The following is a 23,369-nucleotide window of genomic DNA, read 5'->3' as shown; positions in this document are numbered from 1 at the left end:
ATTTTACCACATTTCACTATCTGCTCATGAAGTGGGTTTGAGAACTATCATTTTAGACGTGATTAAATGGGGCTCAGAGCAGCTGAGCAACTTGCTCAAGGTCACAGAGCAAGGTGATAGCAAAGCTGGGATTCAAATCCAACCGGCCTGACTCTCCACCTTATGTCTTAATGTGTCTTATGTCTCTCTGTCTCTTATTTTTTTGACTGCGCAGGGTCTTTACTGCTGCGTGCAGGCTTTCTGTAGTTGCGGCATGGGGGCTCTAGAGTGCAAGTTCAATAGCTGGGGCACAGGCTTCGTTGCTCCGAGGTCTGTGGAATCTTCCAGGACCAGGGATCGAACCCATGTCCCCAGCACTAGCAGGCGGATTCTTCACCACTGGACCATCAGGGAGGTCCCGTTTGATGTCTCTTTTGAACTATCTTCACTGCTGCTGTAACCTAAACTGTGTTGTGAAAGGACTCTTCCCTGCTCTCCCCTAATCCTTCTCTGTCCCTCCTAGGGGGCCTGAAGAACGAGATAACAGGGAAGGAATTCAAGATTCAGAACCCTTGTCCCAGGACTGAGGGCTAGACTGATCTGTTTCATCTATTTGTCCTTTTGCCCACCCTCTCCTGAGCACCTATTAGGTGTCAGACACTGTTCCAGGCCCCCGGGGCTCAGCAGCAAACCAGTGCCAGAATTCCTGTCTACAGGGAGCTGGCCTGGGGGTTACCTAGGTGGCTCAGTGGTTAAAGAATCTGCCTGTCAATACAGGAGACATGAGTTTTATCCTTGGGTTGGGAAGATCCCCTGGAGAAAGAAATGGCAATCCACGCCAATATTCTTGCCTGGGAAATCCCATGGACAGAGGAGCCTGGTGGGCTATAGTCCATAGGGTTGCACACAGTTGGACACAACTTAGCAACTAAACAGCAACTGTTTCAGGCCCCGCGGACTAAGCAGTGAGCTGGTGTCAGAATTCCTGTCCTCAGGAAGCTGACCTGCTGATGTCTAATGCCTAGCCATCCTGGCTGGCCCAGCTCCATACTGTCTCCCTGGTGAGCTCCCTGCTGACCTCGGTGGCTAACCTGTTCTAGGGGCCTGGTGAGGATTTGCTCAGCGAATGGGTAAGCATATCACAACTCAGCTGCTGGAGAGCTGGGTCTCAAAGTCAGGCCTCTAGAATGTTTAATCACAGAAGACACCCTTGCAAAGCAAAACCCACGTTCAAATCCAGGATACATCACCCTAAGACCCATAAAATCCTGGGCCACTCCCAATCTCTTCATCTGTGAGATAGGAAAGGCACTAACCTGGCCAAGTTGTGTTGAGACAGTAGACACAGAAAGCACCTGCTATGTGTTGGGCATTATTCTAAGTACTTTAGGTTGCTGCTGTGTTGTTGTTTAATTGCTCAGACTCTTTTGTGACCCCATGGGCTATAGCCCGCCAGGCTCCTTCTGTCCATAGGATTTTCCAGACAAGAATACTGGCTTGGATTGCCATTTCCTTCTCCAGGGGATCTTTCCGACCTAGGAACTGAACTCAAGCCCCCTGCACTGGCAGGCGGATTCTTTACTGACTGATCCACCAGGGAAGCTTAAATTGTTTAACTCCCACTATAGCCCATGAGATAGTATTATTACTACTACCTCTAGTTTACAAGTGAGGAATCTGAGTCTCACGTATGCTAAGCCCTTTACCCCAAACTGCATGGTATCACGTGGCAGAGCTGGACCCTGAGCCTATACAGGCGGCTCCAGAATTGGGCATCCTTAACCACTGGGCTGTCTCTGCTGCCCTTGATGAATGAGATCACACATGTTCACACAGAAATGTGTACTTGTATATCCATAGCAACAGTACTCATAGTAGCCAAAAAGTGGGGTCTATCCAATGATGAATACATAAAGTTGGGGATATCTATGGGATATTATTCAACCACAAGAAGAAATGAGTTGCTACATCAATGTACATTGAAAACATTATAAACCCACAGCCACAAGAAGCCACACTTAATTCCCTTTTATATAAATGTCCCTTTATATTAAATGTCCACGTATAATTCCCTTTATATCAAATGTCCAGAATAGGCAGATCCATAGAGGCAGAAAGTAGACGGTGGTTGCCAGAGGCTGGAGGTACAGGGAAATGATTGCTAATGGGGTACAGGTTTCTTCTGGAGGTAATGAAATTTACAGACTTGTGGTGACTTGCAGAGGTCATGGGCAGCAGATGATGGAGGTGGGGTTCTAGCCCCATCTCTATACCACCCCGACCCCAACGTGTGCCTGGGTTCTCTGCATGCCTGATTTGCAGCCCTCCTCTGGAGCCCAGCCTCATCTCATATCTCTCCAGTCTCAGGATTTATTCCAATAGACCCAAAGGTGGGGTCTGTGTCTAGCGTCTAAACGTGCTCCCCGGCTGCTCACACTGTGACTTGAAATGGCCACAGGGCATCTCTCCTCTCTCCCGTCCCAGCTGGAAGATGCTCACGGAGTAGGGACTCAGAGCCAAACTCTCCCAAATCCCAGACATAACACAGTTTACTCAGCTCCTTCTCCAGGTGGTCTGCAGCCCAGAGACTCTCAGTTCTCTTCTCCTCATTGGCCACTCCGGGGCAGACCTCCTTGCCCAGTTAGTTATTCAATCAGAATATAATCCCCAGGGGCTGGCTGTGTATGGGGCCCAGCACTACTCCCTTTGGCTCACATCTGTCCCTTGTGGAGCCAGCAGGGTGGTTGGAGGTCAGACACAAGGGCTCTGGGCCCTGGGACTTGATTCTGGCTCCGCCCTTATTAGCTGTAGACAAATGACTACCCCTTTGCAAGTCTCAGTTTCCCTGTCTGCATAATAGGCACAGCCATCATTCCTACACCTCATAGACTTTAGGGGAGGGTAACTGAGAAAACTACTGGTTTTTCCAGTAGTCATGTATGGATGTGAGAGCTGGACTATAAAGAAAGCTGAATGCCGAAGAATTGATGCTTTTGAACTGTGCTGTTGGAGAAGACTCTTGAGAGTCCCTTGAACTGCCAGGAGATCCAACCAGTCCATCCTAAAAGAAATCAGTCCTGAATATTCAATGGAGGGATTGATGCTGAATCTGAAACTCCAATACTTTGGCCACCTGATGCGAAGAACTGACTCATCTGAAAAGACCCTGATGCTGGGAAAGATTGAAGGCAGGAGGAGAAGGGGACGACAGAGGATGAGATGGTTGGATGGCATCACCAGCTCAATGGACATGAGTTTGAGTAAACTCCAGGAGTTGGTGATGGACCAGGAGGCCTGGGCTTGCTGCAGTCCATGGGATGGCAAAGAGTTGGACGCGACTGAGCGACTGAACTGAACTGAACTGAGAAAATGTAGGCAAAGCCCCTCAAAACTAGCTACTCACAAACTGGTAGCTGACGCTGTTATAATAATTCCTCTGGGAAAGAGATGTAAACAGATCATGCCACAGGGCTCTTGGGGGCTCTGGGATGCCGCTGAGCTCAGCCTCAGGGTGGGAGCAGGGGGAAAGTTTCATTGAACAGGTGGTTGGGACTGAGTTGGGGACACTCCAGTCAGGTCCCTGAGACAGGAAAAAGAGGAGGCTCCATTTCTGGTTTGTTTTGAGAATTTGATAAGTTAATACCCAGAAAACACATGAAATGTTTCCCGGCCTGTGGTGCAAACTCTAGAAATGTGAGTGATGACAAGGAAGGTGATGTGGGGGTGATTTATGAGTTAGGTCAATATCTGAAGCAAGGCTTCATGGGGCTATGCCTCACCTGGGTCTTCACTCTCTCCATGCCGTGAAAGATTCCAGCCCTTGAGGAGTCAGATCTATAGTCCAGGAGACGCTGTGAGTGGGGAAATTGAGTCAGTGGAGAGAAGAGAGTTCCTGGAGGCTGGAAAAGAGAAGAGGGCGCTGGAGGAATGCCAGAAGACGAGGAGGGAAGACGAAGACCCAGGAGCCCTCGCGGTTTCCAGACATGAATACGTCTCCCACGTTGTTTCCCCCGCCCACCAATACTACGAGGCTAACCAGGGCAAGGATCCCCATTTCATGAAGCTCTGCCTCAAAGGCAAGGGGAAACAAACTCAGGGAAAACCCTGGTTGCCCAGGTCTGTCCCGTCTGTCCTGATTTCAGCATGAAAGCCCCAAACCCCTTCCGTCCGAGGGGAACCGGAACAGTCGGCCACTCTCCCTGCCACTGTCTCTACCTCCAGCTCCTCCTCCCGCTTCAAGCCTCAGAAACAAGCCTTGTCAGAGCCCTGGGGGTCTGCCCCCGACTCACCCTCTCCTGGCAGGCTCAGGAGGACGGGGCAGCTCCGACCTGCGCCTCCCGGAGCCCCTGTGATCCCAGTGCGAGGGTGGCCCTGCACAAGCTCCCTGCCGGCTCCCCAAAGGCTGCCAGATGTGGCTCCGATTTCCCAGCACTAATCCCTCCGTGTGTCACACGCCAGGGGATTAGTTTCTGGGGTCCCCGAGCAGCGGGTAGGGGGCACATCTGCCAGGGAGACGGCGTGGCACCACGTGACCCAAAACGCTCCAGGCCCAGGAATGCTGTCTCCAAGAGGAGTGTCTGCCCAGCCCCGTGTGGGGACGAAAGGTGATGGGAACTGCCGGGAAACAGCCTTGACTCAACCCTGGGGCCTCCCAGAACTGCCACCACCCACACCAGCTCCTCCAGCGACCTCTGAGGAACCCTCGGCCCCGAGGAACACAGTTCGAAGGCCACCGGGGTCAGCCTCGTTGTTACGTATTCATTTGTGTGTGTGCGTACTCACTCGCTCAGCTGTGTGTGACTCTTGGCCACCCCGTGGACCATAGCACCGGGCTCCTCTGTCCATGGGATTTTCCAGGTAAGGATACTGGAGTGGGTTGTCATTTCCTTCTTCAGGAGATATTCTCAACCCAGGGGTCGAATCTCACCTCCTGCAACAGCAAGCGGATTCTTTACTGCTGAGTCACCTGGGAAGTCCACACATATTCACAGAACTCCGTTCAAATCCCAGTTCTGTAACTACCTTGGGGCCCTCTTTGTTTTCCCATCTATGAAATGGGTATGATGTCTACGTTATTGTGAGGATTACTCTGCAATATGTGTGTGCAAAGCAGGTAGCCCAGGACCTGGCTCCTAGGAAGGGTTCCGTCAAAGTTACTTTCTTTTTATAACTTGGCTTTTATGCCACACTTCCTACTCAGCACCTGTGGCAGACAGAGATCTTCCCCAGTGAATACTCCAGAAAGCCGCTACCCATTGATTTTAGTTGGCGCAAAAGAGAGAATGCGTTTGCCTTCTTGACACTAGATATGGATGCACATTGGAATTACTTGGAGAGCTTATAAAAACCACCAGTGTCTGGGTCCCACTCCCCATAGGTCCCCAGGGATACAGCCCAGGCATCACAGTTTTTGAAAAAGCCTCATCGATCCTGCTGTGTGGTCAAAGTTGAGAACCATTGCCCCAGAGCACTTTCCAATTCATTCTAAACACAGGTAGGAACAGCCTGGGAATCAAGTTAAACTGCAGGTGCTGAGTCAGTGGGTGGGGGTGGGATCTAAGGATCTCCATCTCTAACAAACTCCCAGATGACATTGCTGCTGGTCCGTGGACCACACTTTGAGGAGCAAGGCTCCTCTGCAGTTCATGGATTGCCCCAGCTTCCACATCATTATCTCAGTAGAACATCGTAATTGCCTCCCAATCACCCCACGACTGGACAGGACTTGAATTATTCTGTTTGGCCAATGCTCAAGATCAAGTATGTGAATGGATGGGGGCAAGCCTTCTGGATCTTCCTCTTTGGAGACCAAAATTCTGGGCTGACCCAGAAAAAGGGCTTGATAAATTAGAGTGAGAAGTGATCTGAGTTAATCTTCTCTGAGCTCCACATTGTATGGCTGGTGAAACAATGAGCGAGGAGCTGACTTGCTAAGGTCACACAGAGAACTTAGCGACAGCAAAGGGCCTGGGACCCAGGATTTCTTCCCCTTGTACCTGGCTGCTTTTTTCATCTTTATTGAGGCTCTGAGCAGGCTAGACGTACAGGTGCTTAGTGTTTTCTATTACACCCATGGTCTTCACAGCAATCCCACAAGGCAGGTTTTATTCTCCAGTGAGGAAAACGAAGCTCTGAGAAGTGAAGTCTGCAGGAAGCGGCAAGACTGGGATTTGAGCCCAGGAGTCTTCACTGTTTCCCAGACACTAATGCATGTCCCATGCTATCTCTCCATCAGATTATGAGGTTTTCTAGCATAAGGATCTGGGCTTCACAGGTGGCCCTAGTGGTAAAGAACCCACCTCCCGATGCAGGAGATGTAAGAGACGTGGGTTCGATCCCAGGGTTGGGAAGATCCCCTATAGGAAGTCATGGCAACCCAGCAGTCTTGCCTGGAACTGGCAAATCCATGAACAAAGGAACCTGGTAGGCTACAGGCCAGAGGGTCTCACAGAGTCGGACACAACTGAAGCAACTTAGCACACACGCAGGGTAAGGATCACTTCTCATTCTGGTTTGCTCTGGCAAACCAGGGCTCAATATCTTAATCAGTTAATCCAGTATTCCTGGGCTTTTTTTATGGCTCAGCTGGTAAAGAACCCACCTGCAATGCAGGAAACCTGGGTTTGATCCCTGGGTTGGGAAGATCCCCTCGAGAAGGGAAAGGCTACTCACTCCAGTATTCTGGCCTGGAGAATTGGATGGACTGTATAGTCCATGGGGTCGAAAAGAGTCATACAAAAGAGAAGGAAATGGCAACCCACTCCAGTGTTCTTGCCTGGGGAATCCCAGGGACGGGGGAGCCTGGTGGGTTGCCGTCTGTGGGGTCACACAGAGTCGCACTGAGCGACTTTCACTTCATGTCACTTTAATCCACTTCAGAGTTCTGCATTTCTGCTGATAAAGACCCTCACCCTCAGGACACCAGCTCCTCTCTGGGAGCTCTTCCCTTGCCCTTTCAGTTCAGTTCAGTTGCTCGGTTGTGTCCAACTCTTTGTGACCCACAGACTGCAGCACTCCAGGCCTCCCAGTCCATCACCAACTCCCAGAGTTAACTCAAAACTCATGTCCATTGAGTCGGTGATGACATCCAACCATCTCATCCTCTGTCATCCCCTTCTCCTCCAACCTTCAATCTTTCCGAGCATCAGGGTATTTTCCAATGACTCAGTTCTTTGCATCAGGTGGCCAAAGTATTGGAGTTTCAGCTTCAGCATTAGTCCTTCCAATGAATATTCAGGACTGATCTCCTCTAGGATGGACTGGTTGGATCTCCTCGCAGTCCAAGGGACTCTCAAGAGTCTTCTCCAATACCACAGTTCAAAAGCATCAATTCTTCGTCATTCAGCTTTCTTTATAGTCCAGCTCTCACATCCATACATGACTACTGGAAAAACCATAGCCTTGACTAGATGGATCTTTGTTGACAAGATAATGTCTCTGCTTTTAATATGCTGTCTAGGATGGTCATAACTTTCCTTCCAAGGAGCCAAGCGTCTTTTAATTTCATGGCTGCAATCACCATCTGAAGTGATTTTGGAGCCCAAAAAACCAAAGTCTGCCACTATTTCCACTATTTCTCCTTTTATTTGCCATGAAGTAATGGGACCGGATGCCATGATCTTTGTTTTCTGAATGTTGAGCTTTAAGCCAACTTTTTCACTCTCTTCTTTCACTTTCATCAAGAGGCTCTTTAGTTCTTCTTCACTTTCTGCCATAAGGGTGGTGTCATTTGCATATCTGAGGTTAATGATATTTCTTCTAGCAATCTTAATTCCAGCTTGTGCTTCATCCAGCCCAGCATTTCTCATGATGTATTCTGCATATAAGTTAAATAAGCAGGGTGACATTATTCAGCCTTGACATACTCCTTTTCCTATTTGGAACCAGTCTGTTGTTCCATATCCAGTTTTAACTGTTGCTTCCTGACCTCCATGCATATTTGTCCAGAGTTCTGTTCCCTTGCCCTTTGCCCCAGCCTTAAAGCAGTTTCTCCACCCAGACCACACCACCTCTACCAAATTTAGCCAGACCAGAATCCATATCATGTCATACAGCAGAATGACCACACGGTGGCAGCAGATGACCACTTGTAAATTCTTCCAGCCCAGCCTGGGTGCCTTGCATCTCTAGGCATTTGTCCAACGGCTTCCCATCCATGAACCAAGATAATCTCCACAATAACCGGTGCGTTCATCCTCTTTATAGATGAGAGATCATATTAGTCCTTTGCTTAAATAACTTTTCATGGCTGCCACTGCTCTCTGGAAAAATTAAAATTCTCAACCTGCAGTCTAAAAACCTGCCCAGTGGACCCTTGCGTTAGACTGTTGGGGGCTCAGATCCCAGCTCCACCACTTATCATGCATGTCACCTTGGTCAGATTTCTAGGCTATTCTTGGATCTCAGTGTGCAGATCTGTAAAACTGGGTAACGGAATGGAACCTAGTCCTTCGTGGTCCAGGTGAGGATTCCCCGCGACATGCAGAGCACAGGGCTCTGTGTTGCACGTAGCAAGTGCTCGGAAAAAGATGACCAGTCGTTACCATCAGACAGGCGGGCTCCCCTCATGGCCCCTAGGGTCTCTTCTCTATCCTTTTCTCCACTCTCCTTCTCCCCCACTTTTTTCTGTTCTTACTCTCTCCTAATCCTTTCCCCTTATTCTAGTAGGGGCAGCATTTAAACAGTATATTAGAAAGTGATAAATGTAGGACTTCTCTCGTGGTCCAGTGGCTCAAACTCTGCACTCCCAATGCGGGGGAGGGGGCCAAGGCTCCATCCCTGGTCAGGGAACTAGATCCCACACGCTGCAACCAAGAGCCACTGCAGACGAATAGATAAATAAAGTTTTTAAGTGATGCATGCTATGGAAAAGTAAGCAGAACCTAGTAAAAGGGGGTAGATTATAGTATTAAACTGGGAAGTCAGGATGGCCTCCTTGAGAAAGAAACATTTGGCAAGTCACCGAAGGGGAGCTGGGCGTATGGACAAGAGAGAAAGAGGCCATGGCAGAGCCTTAGTAAGAGTGTGCAGAACAGCAAAGAGGCCAGTGGCTGAGCAGGTTAAGTGAGGCACAGAGTAGAGGCGAGGTCAGAGAGATGGTGGAGGGCAAGGTTATAGGGAGCCCCGCAGCCCGCAGGAGGGACCGTGATTCTCACTGAGTGAGATGGGAGTCGTTGCAGTTTGAAGCAGAAGGGCATGACCTGACATGTTTTTCAAAAGCATTTATTTTTGGCCGCGCTGAGTCTTTGCTGTGTAGTTGCGTCGATCGGGCGCTCCTCTTTGCTGTGGGGCACGGGCTTCAGCAGCTGCAGCACACAGGCTCGGAAATTGCGGCTCACAGGCTCTAGAGCGTGGGCTCAGTCACTGCAGCACACCAGCTTAGTTGCCAGCAGCAGCTGGGATCTTCCTGGACCAGGGATCGTGCCTGTGTCCCCTGCATTGGCAGGTGGATTCTTACCCACTGTGCCATCAGGGAATTTCAACCTGACACAACTTTAAGGAAGCAAGCACTCCGGCTTCCTTATTGAGAGAGGACTAGAGGGGAAGGGCAGAGGCAGGAAGACCTAGGTCTCATTCAGATGAGAGATGGTGGTGGCATGGAGCTGCAGGGGAAGTGGTGAGAATAGAGACTCTGGATATGCTTGGAAAATGAAAGTGAAAGTCACTCAGTCGTGTCCGACTCTTTGCAACTCCGTAGACTCTGCGACTCCATGGACTCTATACAGTCCATGGAATTCTCTAGGCCAGAATACTGGAGTGGGTAGTCTTGCGCTTCTTCAGCGGATCTTCCCAACCCAGGGATCAAACCCAGGTATCTCGCATTGCAGGCAGATTCTGTACCAGCTGAGCCACCAAGCCCAAGAAAACTGGAGTGGGTAACCTATCCCATCCCCAACGGACCTTCCCAACCCAGGAGTTGAACCGCTTGGAAGGTGGAGCCAATAGCACCTGCTGATGAATTAGAGCTGGATGTGAGAGAAGGAGAGAGGAGTCGGGACCAGCTCCAAGCTTTTCAGCCTGAGCAACTGGAAGCGGAGGGCTGACTTTTACTGTGAGATGGGGAAGCCCGCACGCGGTAGAGCGTTTGCGAGGAGGCAGAGAATTCAGCACGGACTCTGTGGATTTTGAGATGTCTGAGTGAAGGTGTGGAAGCAGACAGTTCAACATTACAGTCTGGGACTTAGAGATCTGTATCAAAGGCACAGTTTAGGAAATCACTGACATGCACCATTAGATGGTATTTATTTATTTGGCGGCAACAGGTCTTAGTTGCGGTGTGTGAGATCTAGTTCCCTGACCAGGGATTGAACCCAGGATCCCTGCACTGGGGCTGTGGAGTCTTAGCCACTAGCCCCACAGAGAAGTCCCAGTAAAATGATATTTAAAACCACCAAGAGAGTGAGAAGGAGTAAAGAAATGATCTGAAGACTGAGCCCCAAGGTCCAGGAGATGTGAGTAGTGAAGGTGAATTCACAAAGTCACACAGCACAGGTGCAAATCCGGCTTTACTGGGGAAACTTGGAGGCATTGCGTCATCAGTCCAACCTCTTGTCTTCCTGTGGAGAGAGACATGGGGGTCAGGGTACAGCTGGAAACCTCCTAGAGGGTGCTGCAGGAGATGGACCCTCACCCCCATCCCCTACTCTACATCATTTTTGGCAAGTGTAAGATTAGTCTTGCAAGTAAAGAAAACGTGATCTGAGCTCAGACCCCAGGGGAATTGTTTGCAGTGCTGAGGGCAGGAGCCACCCCGTGGGAAGTAGAGACTGTGTGGAATCATTTCTGCTTTGGGAAGGGAGGCCCCTCTGGAGCCCACCTGCTGCTAGAAACTTGGAGTGTTGCCTCTAGGGTCTTCCAGTACATCCTCTGGCCTAGGGGCTCATGAAGCATAAGCCTACCAAATGGGAGTAGAAATCAGTAAGTACAGGGGCTTCACTGATGAACCAGTAGCTGAGTGTTTGCTCTCCCGATGCAGGGAGCCCAGGCTCAATCCTCCGTCAGGGAACTAGATCCCACGTGCCATAAATGAGAGTGTCCATGCTGCAATTTAAGCTGAAACTGAAGATTCTGGTTGCCGTAACGTAACTGGGACCCAGTGCAGCCAGACACGGAAATAAATATTACCAAAAAAAAAAAAACAAGAGTACATTCAACTGAGCTGATAAGTCACTTCCAAACAGGCAATGATGGATTAATGCTGGAGGGAGGCCTGGAGTAGTAATCGTACAAAGCCCATCACGGAGGCCTGAGCCATCTGGCCATGGAGTCCACGCCAAGTCTAGAGAGAAAGCCCCAGGTTCAGATGGAGAAGTAGCCTGGGGACACTGGGCTTGCTGCCGCAGTCACTGGATGGGCTTCTTGACTTGGCTCAGAGTGTTAACCCAGAAACAGCAGGAGTTGTTGGCCGGTGTGGTTACTCCCCTAGCTGGCCAGCAAATCGTCCAAAACTGTGTGGTTTGATCCTGAGCTATGGAGTGATGATAACCTTGGCAGTGAGCGCGCTGGCTGTCCCCAGGGTGATTTCCTTCCAGAGCAGCTGTGGATCATGATTCTACCTGTCTATGGGAGGGAGACCTGCATGAAAGCCATGTGCTTAACATGGGAACATGCTGTGTCAGTGGCACCTGAGGCTGGTGCTGGGAAATGTTGCCTTGCCTACCGGTCTTGTGTGATCATGAAGGTTTGTATGCAGGTGCCGTTAGGTCCAAGGAGAAAGCAAGGAAGGACCGATATCCAGAATGCAGGACAGTTTATGGGTTACAAAGGGCACCGTGGCTCAATATTCTTGCAGCAGGCCTCAGCATCAGCCATGGGGGACTTCCCTGGTGGCCCAGTGGCTAAGTCTCCGAGCTCCCAAAGCAGGGGGCCTGGGTTTGATCCCTGATCAGGAAACTAGATCCCACATGCCTCAGCCAAAGATCCTGCATGCTGCAAATAAGATCTGGTGCAGCCAAATACTCTTGCCTGGAAAATCCCATGGATGGAGGAGCCTGGTAGTCTGCAGTCCATGGGGTCGCTAAGAGTTGGACACGACTGAGCAACTTCACTTTCACTTTTCACTTTCATGCATTGGAGAAGGAAATGGCAACCCACTCCAGTGTTCTTGCCTGGAGAATCCCAAGGACGGGGGAGCCTGGTGGGCTGCCATCTCTGGGGTCACACAGAGTCGGACATGACTAAAGCAACTTAGCAGCAGCAGCAGCCAAATAAATAATTTTTAAAAAAATCATCCATGAGGAGGATGAGAACATGGTTGTAAAGGCCACAGGCACAGCAGGTACTGGCTGTGGCCTGCTGGGAGCAAGGTCCCTTGCCATTGTCACAGAGTGAGACACCGATAAGGTTTCCCATAATTGAGCGCGATGAGAGCAGGTAGGATGGTCTATTACTGTGACAGATTCATGCCCTGGCCCTGGCATGGGCAGCTGATTGAGGCTGTTTAGCATCGCCTGTTCAGGTCTGGAAGAAGAGGAGAGAGGGTATTTAGCCCTCCACCCCGGTCTATTTCCTGAGCTCGCTGTGTATATTCTTCCTAGATTTGCTGGAGTCTGTCGTGTGCCTGGGATGAGGTAGCCGATGTGTCCTTTCCTGGAACATTTATTTCCCAGGAGTTGTCACACCTGCCTGAGCCATAGAGGGAGGCTTGTCCACCTCCTCAGTGCCCACGGAGGATCTTGAGGGGATGGCTAATGTCATTGCTCCCCAAACCAGCCTTGCCAAGCCTCATTTGTACCCCCCACCTGCAGGTAGCAAGTGCGGAAGAGCAGGTGAATTCCATGTGGACAGCTGGAAGGAGTGCCATCGAGATCATTTCATCAGCAGACTGTATCACAGCAGGGAAGTCCTGCACGTGACTAAGGTACTCATCAGGGTCCCGAGACTCTCGCTGTTGCCTGCTTGGTGGAAGAGAACAGCCACTCCATAGACCTAAACCACGCTCACAGCGGTCAGAACCCAAGATAACTGCTTTGCCAGTTGGTCAGATCCGGAGGCCAATGTGCCCCCTGGAGCCACAGGTCAACGTTCCTGGCAAGTAATGCATATTCCCTGAGCACGAGCGACTTCATAAGTCAAACAGATCCTCAATGGGCCCTCCGAGACCTATAATAGTGGTTTCACCATTATGGCAGGTCCAAGTGTGGGTCTAGTCCACCAAAGTGGACGTGATAGCCACACAATCTTTTTTTCTTTTTTTAAAATTTATTTATTTATTTGGCTCTATTGGATCTTAGTTGCAGCACGTGGAATTTTGTTTCATCATTCAGGATCTTCTGTGGTGGCACATGGACTCTACGTGTGTTACCGAAAGAAGCGTGTGGGTCCAGCTGATCAAAAGCCAATAAATAGGCCAGGCTGGTGGAAAGGAAAGCTTGCCTTATTTCAGATGCCAGCAACTGAGCGGGGAGGGGAGAGGGGGCCGGATATCTGTCCAAGGGCCTCCGCCACGCCCCACCACCCCCAACTGCCCCGACAAGCAGGGAGTGAGAGCTTTCATAGACAGAGTGAGGGGGAGGGGCTACGTGCAGAAACAACACAGTCAGCTGACCGTCATCTTCAAACTGGTCATCGCTGGTCTGACTAGCCTCATCTTGGTTTCTTTAAGTACAGTTAATCTTCGGTTCCAGGGGCCATTTGTCCCCATTTCTTTGTGGTCACTTCTCGGGATTATGGCAGCTTATGTCCTGGTGGTCATCATGCAGTTAACTTCTTCACCTGGTGTTTTAGTATCGATAAGACGGCTCACAGGATATGGCTCAGAATAGTATCTACAGCCTTTGAGAAAGAACTAAAGGTTCTTGGCTATACTTAATGACTACATTATTATTATTATTATTTAGTCTCCTTTGACTGTTTTTCTTTCTTTCCACATTTCTCACTTTTCTGATTAGACTTTTTTTTTTTTTTTGCCAGGATGAAACTTTATTTTATATCATGAATTTTCACAACATGTAGTTACTTGTAGCATTTCTGACAAGGTATGATAAAAACTGGTGTAATTATTTGTTTTTGTAAACTGGTTTTTTTTGTACTTATTTTTTTTTTTTTTAGTTTTTTATTTTTTAAATTTTAAAATCTTTAATTCTTACGTGCATTCCCAAACATGAACCCCCCTCCCACCTCCCTCCCCATAACATCTTTTAGACTTTTTCTTTGACTAGAGTTTTCCACAGACAAAAGGCAGGCAGAGCACACAGTGGGAGAGGCAAGGACCGTCGGGTGTTGCTCCGTTTCACGTGCAGGACACGCACTTCGTTGCTCCAAGGCAAGTGAGATCTTGAGTCCCAGACCAGGGATAGAACCTGCACCCCCTGGATAAAAGGCGGATTCTCAATCTCTGAACCACCAGGGAAGTCCCCATGGCCACATAGTCTTTTAATCAGCTTTTCCATTCCAGATGCTCTCTTTAAGATGCAGGGCCTTACAGTAGGTTCATTCATATGGTAATATTAGATTGAGTTTGTTGTTGCATTGTTGAATCGATCTCCACGACAAGGGTTACCATATGGACATTCTCCTAATGGTCCAGTTCTGGGTGGCTCAAAGACTTGGCCCTACAGCAAGACCATTAGCAATGGCCCATTGCTGTGTAAAATGGACTATTTACAAAGACGTGAACAGGCTATAGAGAACCTATAAGGCAGTGCAGTACCCCTGGGCAGTAGCTAGGGGGATACTATTGCCCTTGGACCAGAAGGGAATGGAAAGAAGGCCTTGTCAAAAGAGCCTCCTCTGCGATTACCCAGCCAGCCCTAAACCAGCCCGAGGCAACCCCAGATGAGGCAATAAGCACCCCAACCCCCTCCTTCCCTCGCATCCCCTGCTAGGCTTCCCTCTAAAAGCCAAACTCAACTGGAAGACAAGGAGCAAAGGAACCTGAGGATGCAGGCTGGCTCCCTGGCAGAAAAGGAAGAAGGATGGAGAGTGGGCCTGGAGGGGCAAGTGCAAGACGCCGACACACAAGGAAGGGTGCGAGTTTAGACAAGGTGGCTTAGTCCTCCCTAGGAAGGGATCATTTGAGCAAAGACCTGTGATAATGTATCTAATCGTCATGACAATTGATGAGGCCATCTTGTAGCGGAGGAAACTGAAGTACGGCACTTAACTTACTCGTTGTCCAGAATCACACAGCGAAGAGTTGCCTGAGTTGGGATCTGACACCAGGGAGTTTAGCTCCAGGGATCCTGCTCTTAAACAAAACAGGATAGAGGAAAGTCATCATAAAATGAAAGGGCAAAGAAAATGCCAGGAATTGCATGACTGTGTTCAACAGTCATACTTGTTATATATTGAGCACTGGCTGTATGCTAGCCATGGTGTTAGGTGCTATGGGTGGGTATACAAGATATACAAGTGCTGTGCTTGCCTTCAAGGAGTCCATAATCTAGTTGAAGAGTGGTGGGGAAGTATAGCCATCTGTATGAAAAGGTTGTGATACATTCTGTCGTAGAGATCTCTTCAAGAAAATTAGAGATACCAACGGAACATTTCATGCAAAGATGGGCTCAATAAAGGACAGAAATGGTATGGACCTAACAGAAGCAGAAGACATTAAGAAGAGGTGGCAAGAATACACAGAAGAACTGTACAAAAAAGATCTTCATGACCCAGATGATCACGATGGCGTGATCACTCACCTAAAGCCAGACATCCTAGAATGTGAAGTCAAGTGAGCCTTAGGAAGCATCACTACGAACAAAGCTAGTGGAGGTGATGGAATTCCAGTTGAGCTATTTCAAATCCTAAAAGGTGATGCTGTGAAAGTGTTGCACTCAATATGTTAGCAAATTTGGAAAACTCAGCAGTGGCCACAGGACTGGAAAAGGACAGTTTTCATTCCAATCCCAAAGAAAGGCAATGCCAAAGAATGCTCAAACTACTGCACAATTGCACTCATCTCAAACACTAGTAAAGTAATGCTCACAATTCTCCAAGCCAGGCTTCAGTAGTACGTGAAGTGTGAACTTCCTGATATTCAAGCTGGTTTTAGAAAAGGCAGAGGAACCAGAGATCAAATTGCCAACATCTGCTGGATCATGGAAAAAGCAAGAGAGTTCCAGGAAAACATTTATTTCTGCTTTGTTGACTATGCCAAAGCCTTTGACTGTGTGGATCACAACAAACTGTGGAAAATTCTGAAAGAGATGGGAATATCAGACCACCTGTTCTGCTTCTTGAGAAATCTGAATGCAGGTCAAGAAGCAACAGTTAGAACTGGACATGGAACAACAGACTGGTTCCAAATAGGAAAAGGAGTATGTGAAGGCTGTATATTGTCACCCTGCTTATTTAACGTCTGTGCAGAGTACATCATGAGAAACGCTGGGCTGGAAGAAGCACAAGCTGGAATCAAGATTGCCAGGAGAAATATCAATCACCTCAGATATGCAGATGACACCACCCTTATGGCAGAAAGTGAAGAGGAGCTAAAAAGCCTCTTGATGAAAGTGAAAGTGGATAGTGAAAAAGTTGGCTTAAAGCTCAACATTCAGAAAACTAAGACCATGGCATCTGGTCCCATCACTGCATGGCAAATAGATGGAGAAACAGTGGCAGACCTAATTTTAGGGGTCTCCAAAATCACTGGAGATGATGACTGCAGCCATGAAATTAAAAGACACTTGCTCCTTGGAAGGAAAGTTATGACCAACCTAGACAGCATATTAAAGAGCAGAGACATTATTTTGCCAACAAAGGTCCATCTAGTCAAGGCTATGGTTTTTCCAGTGGTCATGTATGGATGTGAGAGCTGGACTATGAAGAAAGCTGAGTGCCGAAGAATTGATGGTTTTGAGCTGTGGTGTTGGAGAAGAGTCTTGAGAGTCCCTTGGACTGCGAGGAGATCCAACCAGTCCATCCTAAAGGAGATCAGTCCTGAGTGTTCATTGGAAGGACTGATGTTGAAGCTGAAATTCCAATACTTTGGCTGCCTGATTTGAAGAACTGACTCATTTGAAAAGACCCTGATGCTGGGAAAGATTGAAGGCAGGAGGAGAAGGGGACAACGGAGGATGAGATTGTTGGATGGCATCACCGACTCAATGGACATGAGTTTGGGTAAACTCCAGGAGCAGGTGATGGACAGGGAGGCCTGGCGTGCTTCAGTCTATGGGGTAGCAAAGAGTCCAACATGACTGAGCGACTGAACTGAACTGAACTGAATGGTTACAGATAAAATGCTGTAAGAGGGGCTTCCCTGGTGGCTAAGTGGTAAAGAATCCGCCTGCCAATGTAGGTGACGCAGGTCCAATCCCTGGCCTGGGAGGATCCCACGTCCTGCAGAGCAACTGGGCCTGTGCGCCACAACTCCTGAGTGGCCACGACTGAGCCCATGACCCACAGCTGCTAAAGCCTGCTGCTAAAGCCTGCTGCTAAAGCCTGTGCTCGGCAACAAGAGAAGCCTCCACGATGAGAAGCCTGCCCACTGCTGCCCCCGCCTGCCGCAACTAGAGAAAGCAACGAAGACCCAGCACAGCCAAAGATGAATGTTTTAAGAAAATTTTTAAAGTGCCATAAGAAAACTAAGGAAAGAGATTCATTACAGCTCGGTTGAGGGAAGCTTTCTGCAGATGGAGACTGTGGAAGAAGTATGGAATTGTAATAGCAGAAAGGGGAAGATAAGGGATTTCAGGGGAAGAAACCACCAGAGCAAAGATGTGACTGCATTTGGGGGATGGCTGGTCAACCGCAACTGGGGCGAGTACAAGAAACTTTTGGGGAGAGGGATGACTTATTGCATTGATTTATTTTTACCAACAATGTTTTTAATATTAATTTATTTGGCTGTGCCAGGTCTTGGCTGTGACACGCAGGATCTTTTATTTTCGCTGCGGCATGTGATCTCTTAGTTGTAACAGGTGGGGTCTAGTTCCCTGACCAGGGATTGAACCCGGGTCCCCTGCATTGGGAGCATGGAGTCTTAGCCACTGGACCACCAGGGAAGTTCCAGAGTTGATTTTAAGTGGGATACCCACAGGGCATTAAGTCACCCTGGATCCCACAGCAAGGTAGAGACTTCCTTCCCAATTCTCCTTTGTGGAGAAACGTCTCAGCTGAGGGCTGCATGTCTTTCAAGCGCTAACACTCGCTAAACTCCCTTTTTAACCCAAATTTTACTGATTCAGGCCTTCCAAGTGGACAGCTAAGCTCTCTGGATGGAACTTCATAACATCGTTCTCTTTTTATTGTGTTTATTTTGATAGGTTCTATTTTAAGCAAATGGTACTGTTTTTTAATTTACAGATAAATTATTTATTTGTATTATTATTGTCCTTTACAGGTGAATTTATTAAGGAAAAAAGAGTCGATTGAAAGGGACAACATTGAGGTAAACATTCAGGTGGTTCACAGCTCTAGCAAAAATACAAAGGTAGCATACTAGTGATTGATGCTTAGGATACTCTGGTATAGGGGAAAAAGCAGGCAAAAGGGAGAAACTGGGAAAGAAGGCTGGGAAGGGGATCAGATCATGCGGGGCCTGAACACCATGGTGAGGAGTTCTGTCAACTGTGGCCAGGCATTGGCCCAAGGAAAGGTAGTGAATGGTCTCAGAGCTGTGCTTGGCAGGGCTGGCTGTGGCCTCTGAGCCCAGCGGGAGAGGTGACTAGGGGCTGGGACCGCACTGGGGAGGCGGTTATTAAGATTCAAGGTGAACAGGAAGAGAGGGGCCTGGACCAGGGCGAAGGTGGAAAGAGAGGAAGGACTGGATCTGAGAGCCCCCAGCAGGCTGTGTCATAAGGTACCATGTGGCTGCCCTGGTGAGTACAGATTTCTTTTCTAGAGGCGACCAATCTCTCTGCCTCCAATTGTCCTGTCCGCTGTGATTCACTAAGAACATTCAATAGTCTCTGATCGGGCTTTACTGAGGAAAGATAATGTCAGAAGAGGCCAGTCCACCGCAGTCTCTGCGGCCTCATCAGGGGGAATTGGAAGTGCAATCAGAGAGGATGGAGAAAAGAGACTCCCGCCTCCGCATTCTGTGCTTTCCTGCTGGAAAAGTCCGCCGACGGCTTGACTGCTTGTGGTGATTCATTCTATTCCATACGATGAACATCTGATTTTCTAAGACCTTCAGCTTCATTTCACTGAACATAAGCCGCTCAAGGATCTTGTCCTGGAGGGCAAAGCAGGCGTGCAGTCTCTCTACTTCTTTCGTGTTTAGGCAGGTGCCGTTGGTTTTGGCTTCGCAAGTCTTGGATTGCTCGGCCTCTTCCTAAACTCCCCATGGCCACAAACAGAGGAAAAGTTGGTTAATAACAGTCATCCTTTCCCATGCCAGGTGAGTTACAAACATGATCTTGGTCAATTTCATGACCAGCATCTAAGGACCTGCCTCTTTGCCTCATCTCGTGAGTGAGAGAATGGAGGGAGGAAATGGCCCTTTCTCAGCATCACCCAGCCTGCATGAGAGCCCCCAAACTCCCAGAATCTAGGGCTGCCTTTGGTTCATAAGAATAAGTGAAATGGCCCGCTAAGCTGTATTCACAGAGGACGTAAAATCCTTAACCCAAACATGTCTGTCTCTAGAGCTGTGCTTTTCCCAACATGCCTCTTTAAAAAAAAAAAAAAACCTTTTTATTTTGTATTTGAGTATAGCCAATTAACAATGTGATAGTTTCAGGTGGACAGCAAAGGGACTCAGCCATATATACGTACATATCCATTTCCCCCCAAACTCCCCTCCCATCCAGGCTGCCAGAGAAATAAGTGGAGTTCCCTGTGCTGTGTACTAGTTCCTAATTGGTTATCCATTTTAAGTTTAGCAATGCGTACTCGTCCATCCCAAACTCCATAACCATCCCTTCCCCGACACTTCCTCCCCACAGCCACTTTAAGTTCGTTCTCTTAAGTCCCAGCATGCCTCTCTGAGAATTTAGTCAGGCCTCGTAAAACCTTCAAGCCTCAGTAATGCTCTGATCTCTGTCATCTTTATCTGTCCCGCCCCTCTCTGCATGCAGTTGATAAGAATACTTTTTTTTTCTTTTAGTATTCAACTACAAATTCCTGGTCTTTAAAACCATTTAAGAATCAAGTACTTCAGACATGCAGAAAAAGTAAATATCACAACAAATACCCGTGTTCCTACATCAGCTTAAGAAACACAATATCACAGAGGTGACAGATGTCCTCTGTGGAGTCTGCTGCAGTGTTCCTTTCCATCCCTGAACCTTATCTCAACCGTAATCCCGAATTTGGTATTTATTTTTTCCAGGAATTTCTTTACTCCATTTGATACCAGTTCTCAATAGGAGGCTATGGTGCCCTCTCCTGGGAACAGTTGGCTACGTCTGGAAAGCTTTTTAGCTGCCACAAAAGAGGTGAGGGGTGCTGTTGGCTCCTTGTGGGTAGAGGGATACTGACAAAATTCCAGCATTGTGCAAGACAGTCCCCTCATCACAGAGAATTATCCAGCCCCAAATGTCAGTCATGCAGAGGTTGAGAAACCCTGCCTTAATGCACTTTCACTGCACACAGGCATCCATACCCAAGGCAGGATATTGTTTTGCATGTTTTTTTTAACTTTATATAAAAGCTGTCATAATCTAGATATATTCCTGCTGTCTTCATTATTCAGTTTGAGTGATGTATCTATGTTACACATGTTTTTAATTTTACCCATCTTAATTTCCCCCCTTTAAAGTAGTTCTTAGACACTTCCCTGGTAGTCCAGTGGCTAAGACTCCTTGCTTCCAATGCAGGGGGCCCAAGTTCCATCCCTGCTCAGGGAACTAGATCCCACATGCTGAAACTAAGAGATCACATGCCACATCGAAGGATCCCATGTGCTGGAACTAAGACCCGGTACAATCAAATAAAATAAAAATAATTTTAAAATACATAAAGTAGCTGTTACTGTTGTCAAAGCCTGTTGTCATTAAACATGAAGTAGGGGAGTCTGGGATGGGCCCTAGTTTTTAGTCGAGGCAACTGAAGCTTCATGAAGAAAATGCTTTGTCCCCCATCACCCAAGAGGGAGCTACAGAGCAAGACTCTTAGACCAAAGTCGGGTTTCTCCATCTTGCCCGATTCTCCTGACACCTTCCCTGTCTCCCCACCGCACAATCTAGCTGTGACTCTCCCATCACCCTCAGTGAAAGCTAAGGTCCCTCTTGCTCACCTGCTGAGGCTCTTGAGGAGTGGGTTTGAGTTCATGCTTGACCAGCCAGTTGCTAAGCAACAGCAGAAGGAATAGAAAGCCAAACAAGGCTGGCTTATAGCTGATCAGCCAAGCCATCAATGCTCCTATGGTGCCTGAGGAAGCAAGTATCCCATGGAGACTCCAAAAAAGAGACATGAGGTCCCCCAGCATTATGGCTTGAGAGCACCCAGGCCCTGAGGTCCTGCCTCAGTCCCCCCATCAAGGACAGTTGCCCTCCATAACAGGAGTCATGGCTGCTCCCCCCCTCTGAGTCATAACTGGCCCCTATCCCCAGCTGTCGCGTAACAATAATATTAACTCCTCTTATGTCTTAAGCAGCCGCAATGTGCCAGACTTTCACAGGCAGTTCACAAGCATCATCTCATGACATCCGCACACCAGCCAAGTGATGGGGGCCTCTGTGATACCTCAGCCATTCAGCCGTACTTCCAGGCCTCCTAGTTGCTGGGGATAAAGTGGTGAGTAGCACAGAGCCCCTCCCCTCACAGAGAGCGAGACCGCAAAGAAAAATCATCCAAACCTTGGAAATAAGGCAAAAAGATTTCCGCGGGCTTGTTCACAGTCATACCAGGATATTGTCTAACTGGCCCACTTGTTGGTCACTTGCTGCTTTATTGGATTTAATATTGATTAGGGTCCTGACTCTCTAAAGTCACATGGAAAAGTTGCTCCAGCAATTTCACTTGGATATATCCCAAAGAATCGAAACCAGGGTCTGGCAGAGATACTTGTATACATACATTCATACCAGTATTACTCATAATAGCTAAAAGGTGGAAGCAACCCCCAAATCCATTAACAGACGAATGGATAAATAAAACTTATTTATGGCGTAATAATAAAAAAAGTTGTATATAACTATAGTAGGATTAGATAAAAAGGAAGGAAATTCTGCTACCACATGGATGAACTTTGAGAACATCATGCTAAGTGAAATCAGCAAAATGTAAAGGGTGTTTTACTCCACTATGAGCTAAATAGTGTGATCAGATTTATAGAGATAGGACTTCCCTGGTGGGGCAGTTGTTAAGAATTTGCCTGCCAGTGCAGGGGACATGGGTTCAATCATTGGTCTGAGAAGATTCTACATGTTGCAGGGAAGCTAAGCCTGTGAACCACGGCTACTGAAAGCTGCACACCTAAGCCTGTTCTCCACAAGAGAAGCCACCCAATGAGAAGCCCGTGCATTGCAACTAGGAAGTAGCTCCTGCTCTCTGAAACTTGAGAAAGACGGTGAGCAGCAACAAAGACCAAGCATGGCCAAAAATTGTTTAAAAAAAAATTTATAGAGACAGAGGTAGAAGTTTGGTGGTTGGCAGGGGTTGCAGACAGAGGGGAATGATGAATTGTTGTTGAATGGGTCCAAAGTTTTATAAGATGAAAAGCATTCTTGAGACTGTTTGCAGAATCATGTGAACACACTTAGAACTCGTGAACTGTACGGTTTAAAACGCTTAAGATGGAAGATTTTATACTATGTGTAATTTACTCCAATTTTTAAAAGTTAATTTAAAATGAATTACAATTTCAAAATGAGTTAGTTATTTCTGGAAAAAATGGCTAATTTCCAAATGATTTTTTTTGTAAATAGATGCAAATAAATTCTGATAGAAAAAGTAACCTCAATGTTTACAGTTTTACAGACTTGTAGGACTTTTTTTTTTTCTTATTAAACTTTACAGTCTTATTCCAGCATTCTGTGTTCTAATGACCGGTGACTGTTTATCATTTTCTTATATTTTCCTTTGAACCAGCTTTATCAACCTGCTGGTCCTCTCAATAACTGGTTAAATGCATCTTTGACATATGCTCACTATTTTGTATGAGAGTTCTTTATGTTCAAATGTAAATTTTAATGACTATATTATTCTAATAGTATATTCAGTTAGTTGCCACTTGTTGGGCCTGTAGGAACCTGCGATAAACACATTGAAGTTAAATCTTTGTACATATACTTAAACATTTTCCTAGAATATTTTTCATAAAGTAGAGGTGCTGGGTCCAAGGATATGCATATTTTAAAATCTAATTTTGTGTATGTGTTAGTCAGTCAGTTGTGTCTGACTCTGCAACCCCATGGACTGTAGTCTTCCGGGTTCCTCTGTCCATGGAATTCTCCAGGCAAGAATACTGAAGAGGGTTATCATTCCCTTCCCCAGGGGAATCTTCCCCACCCAGGGATCAAACCCAGGTCTCCTGTATTGCAAGTGGATACTTCAGCAAAATCTATTTT

The 23,369-nt window shown here is 47.6% G+C and overlaps 1 protein-coding gene across 1 annotated transcript; it reads right to left on the bottom strand.

The window, feature by feature from the left end:
- Nucleotides 1-18,892: 18,892 nt before the first annotated feature.
- On the bottom strand, nt 18,893-21,286 carry TEX46 (testis expressed 46). Its single transcript, XM_069573788.1, has 2 exons — nt 21,095-21,286; nt 18,893-19,090 (listed from the first exon to the last, which is right to left on the bottom strand). The coding sequence occupies exons 1-2, from the start codon at nt 21,284-21,286 to the stop codon at nt 18,893-18,895; spliced, it is 390 nt and encodes a 129-aa protein (XP_069429889.1).
- Between the last annotated feature and the right edge of the window lie 2,083 nt (nt 21,287-23,369).

Source organism: Ovis canadensis, chromosome 2, assembly GCF_042477335.2.
Source record: "Ovis canadensis isolate MfBH-ARS-UI-01 breed Bighorn chromosome 2, ARS-UI_OviCan_v2, whole genome shotgun sequence".
In the NCBI taxonomy this organism is placed as follows: Eukaryota; Metazoa; Chordata; class Mammalia; order Artiodactyla; family Bovidae; genus Ovis; species Ovis canadensis.
This window is presented reverse-complemented; position numbering and strand designations above follow the sequence as displayed.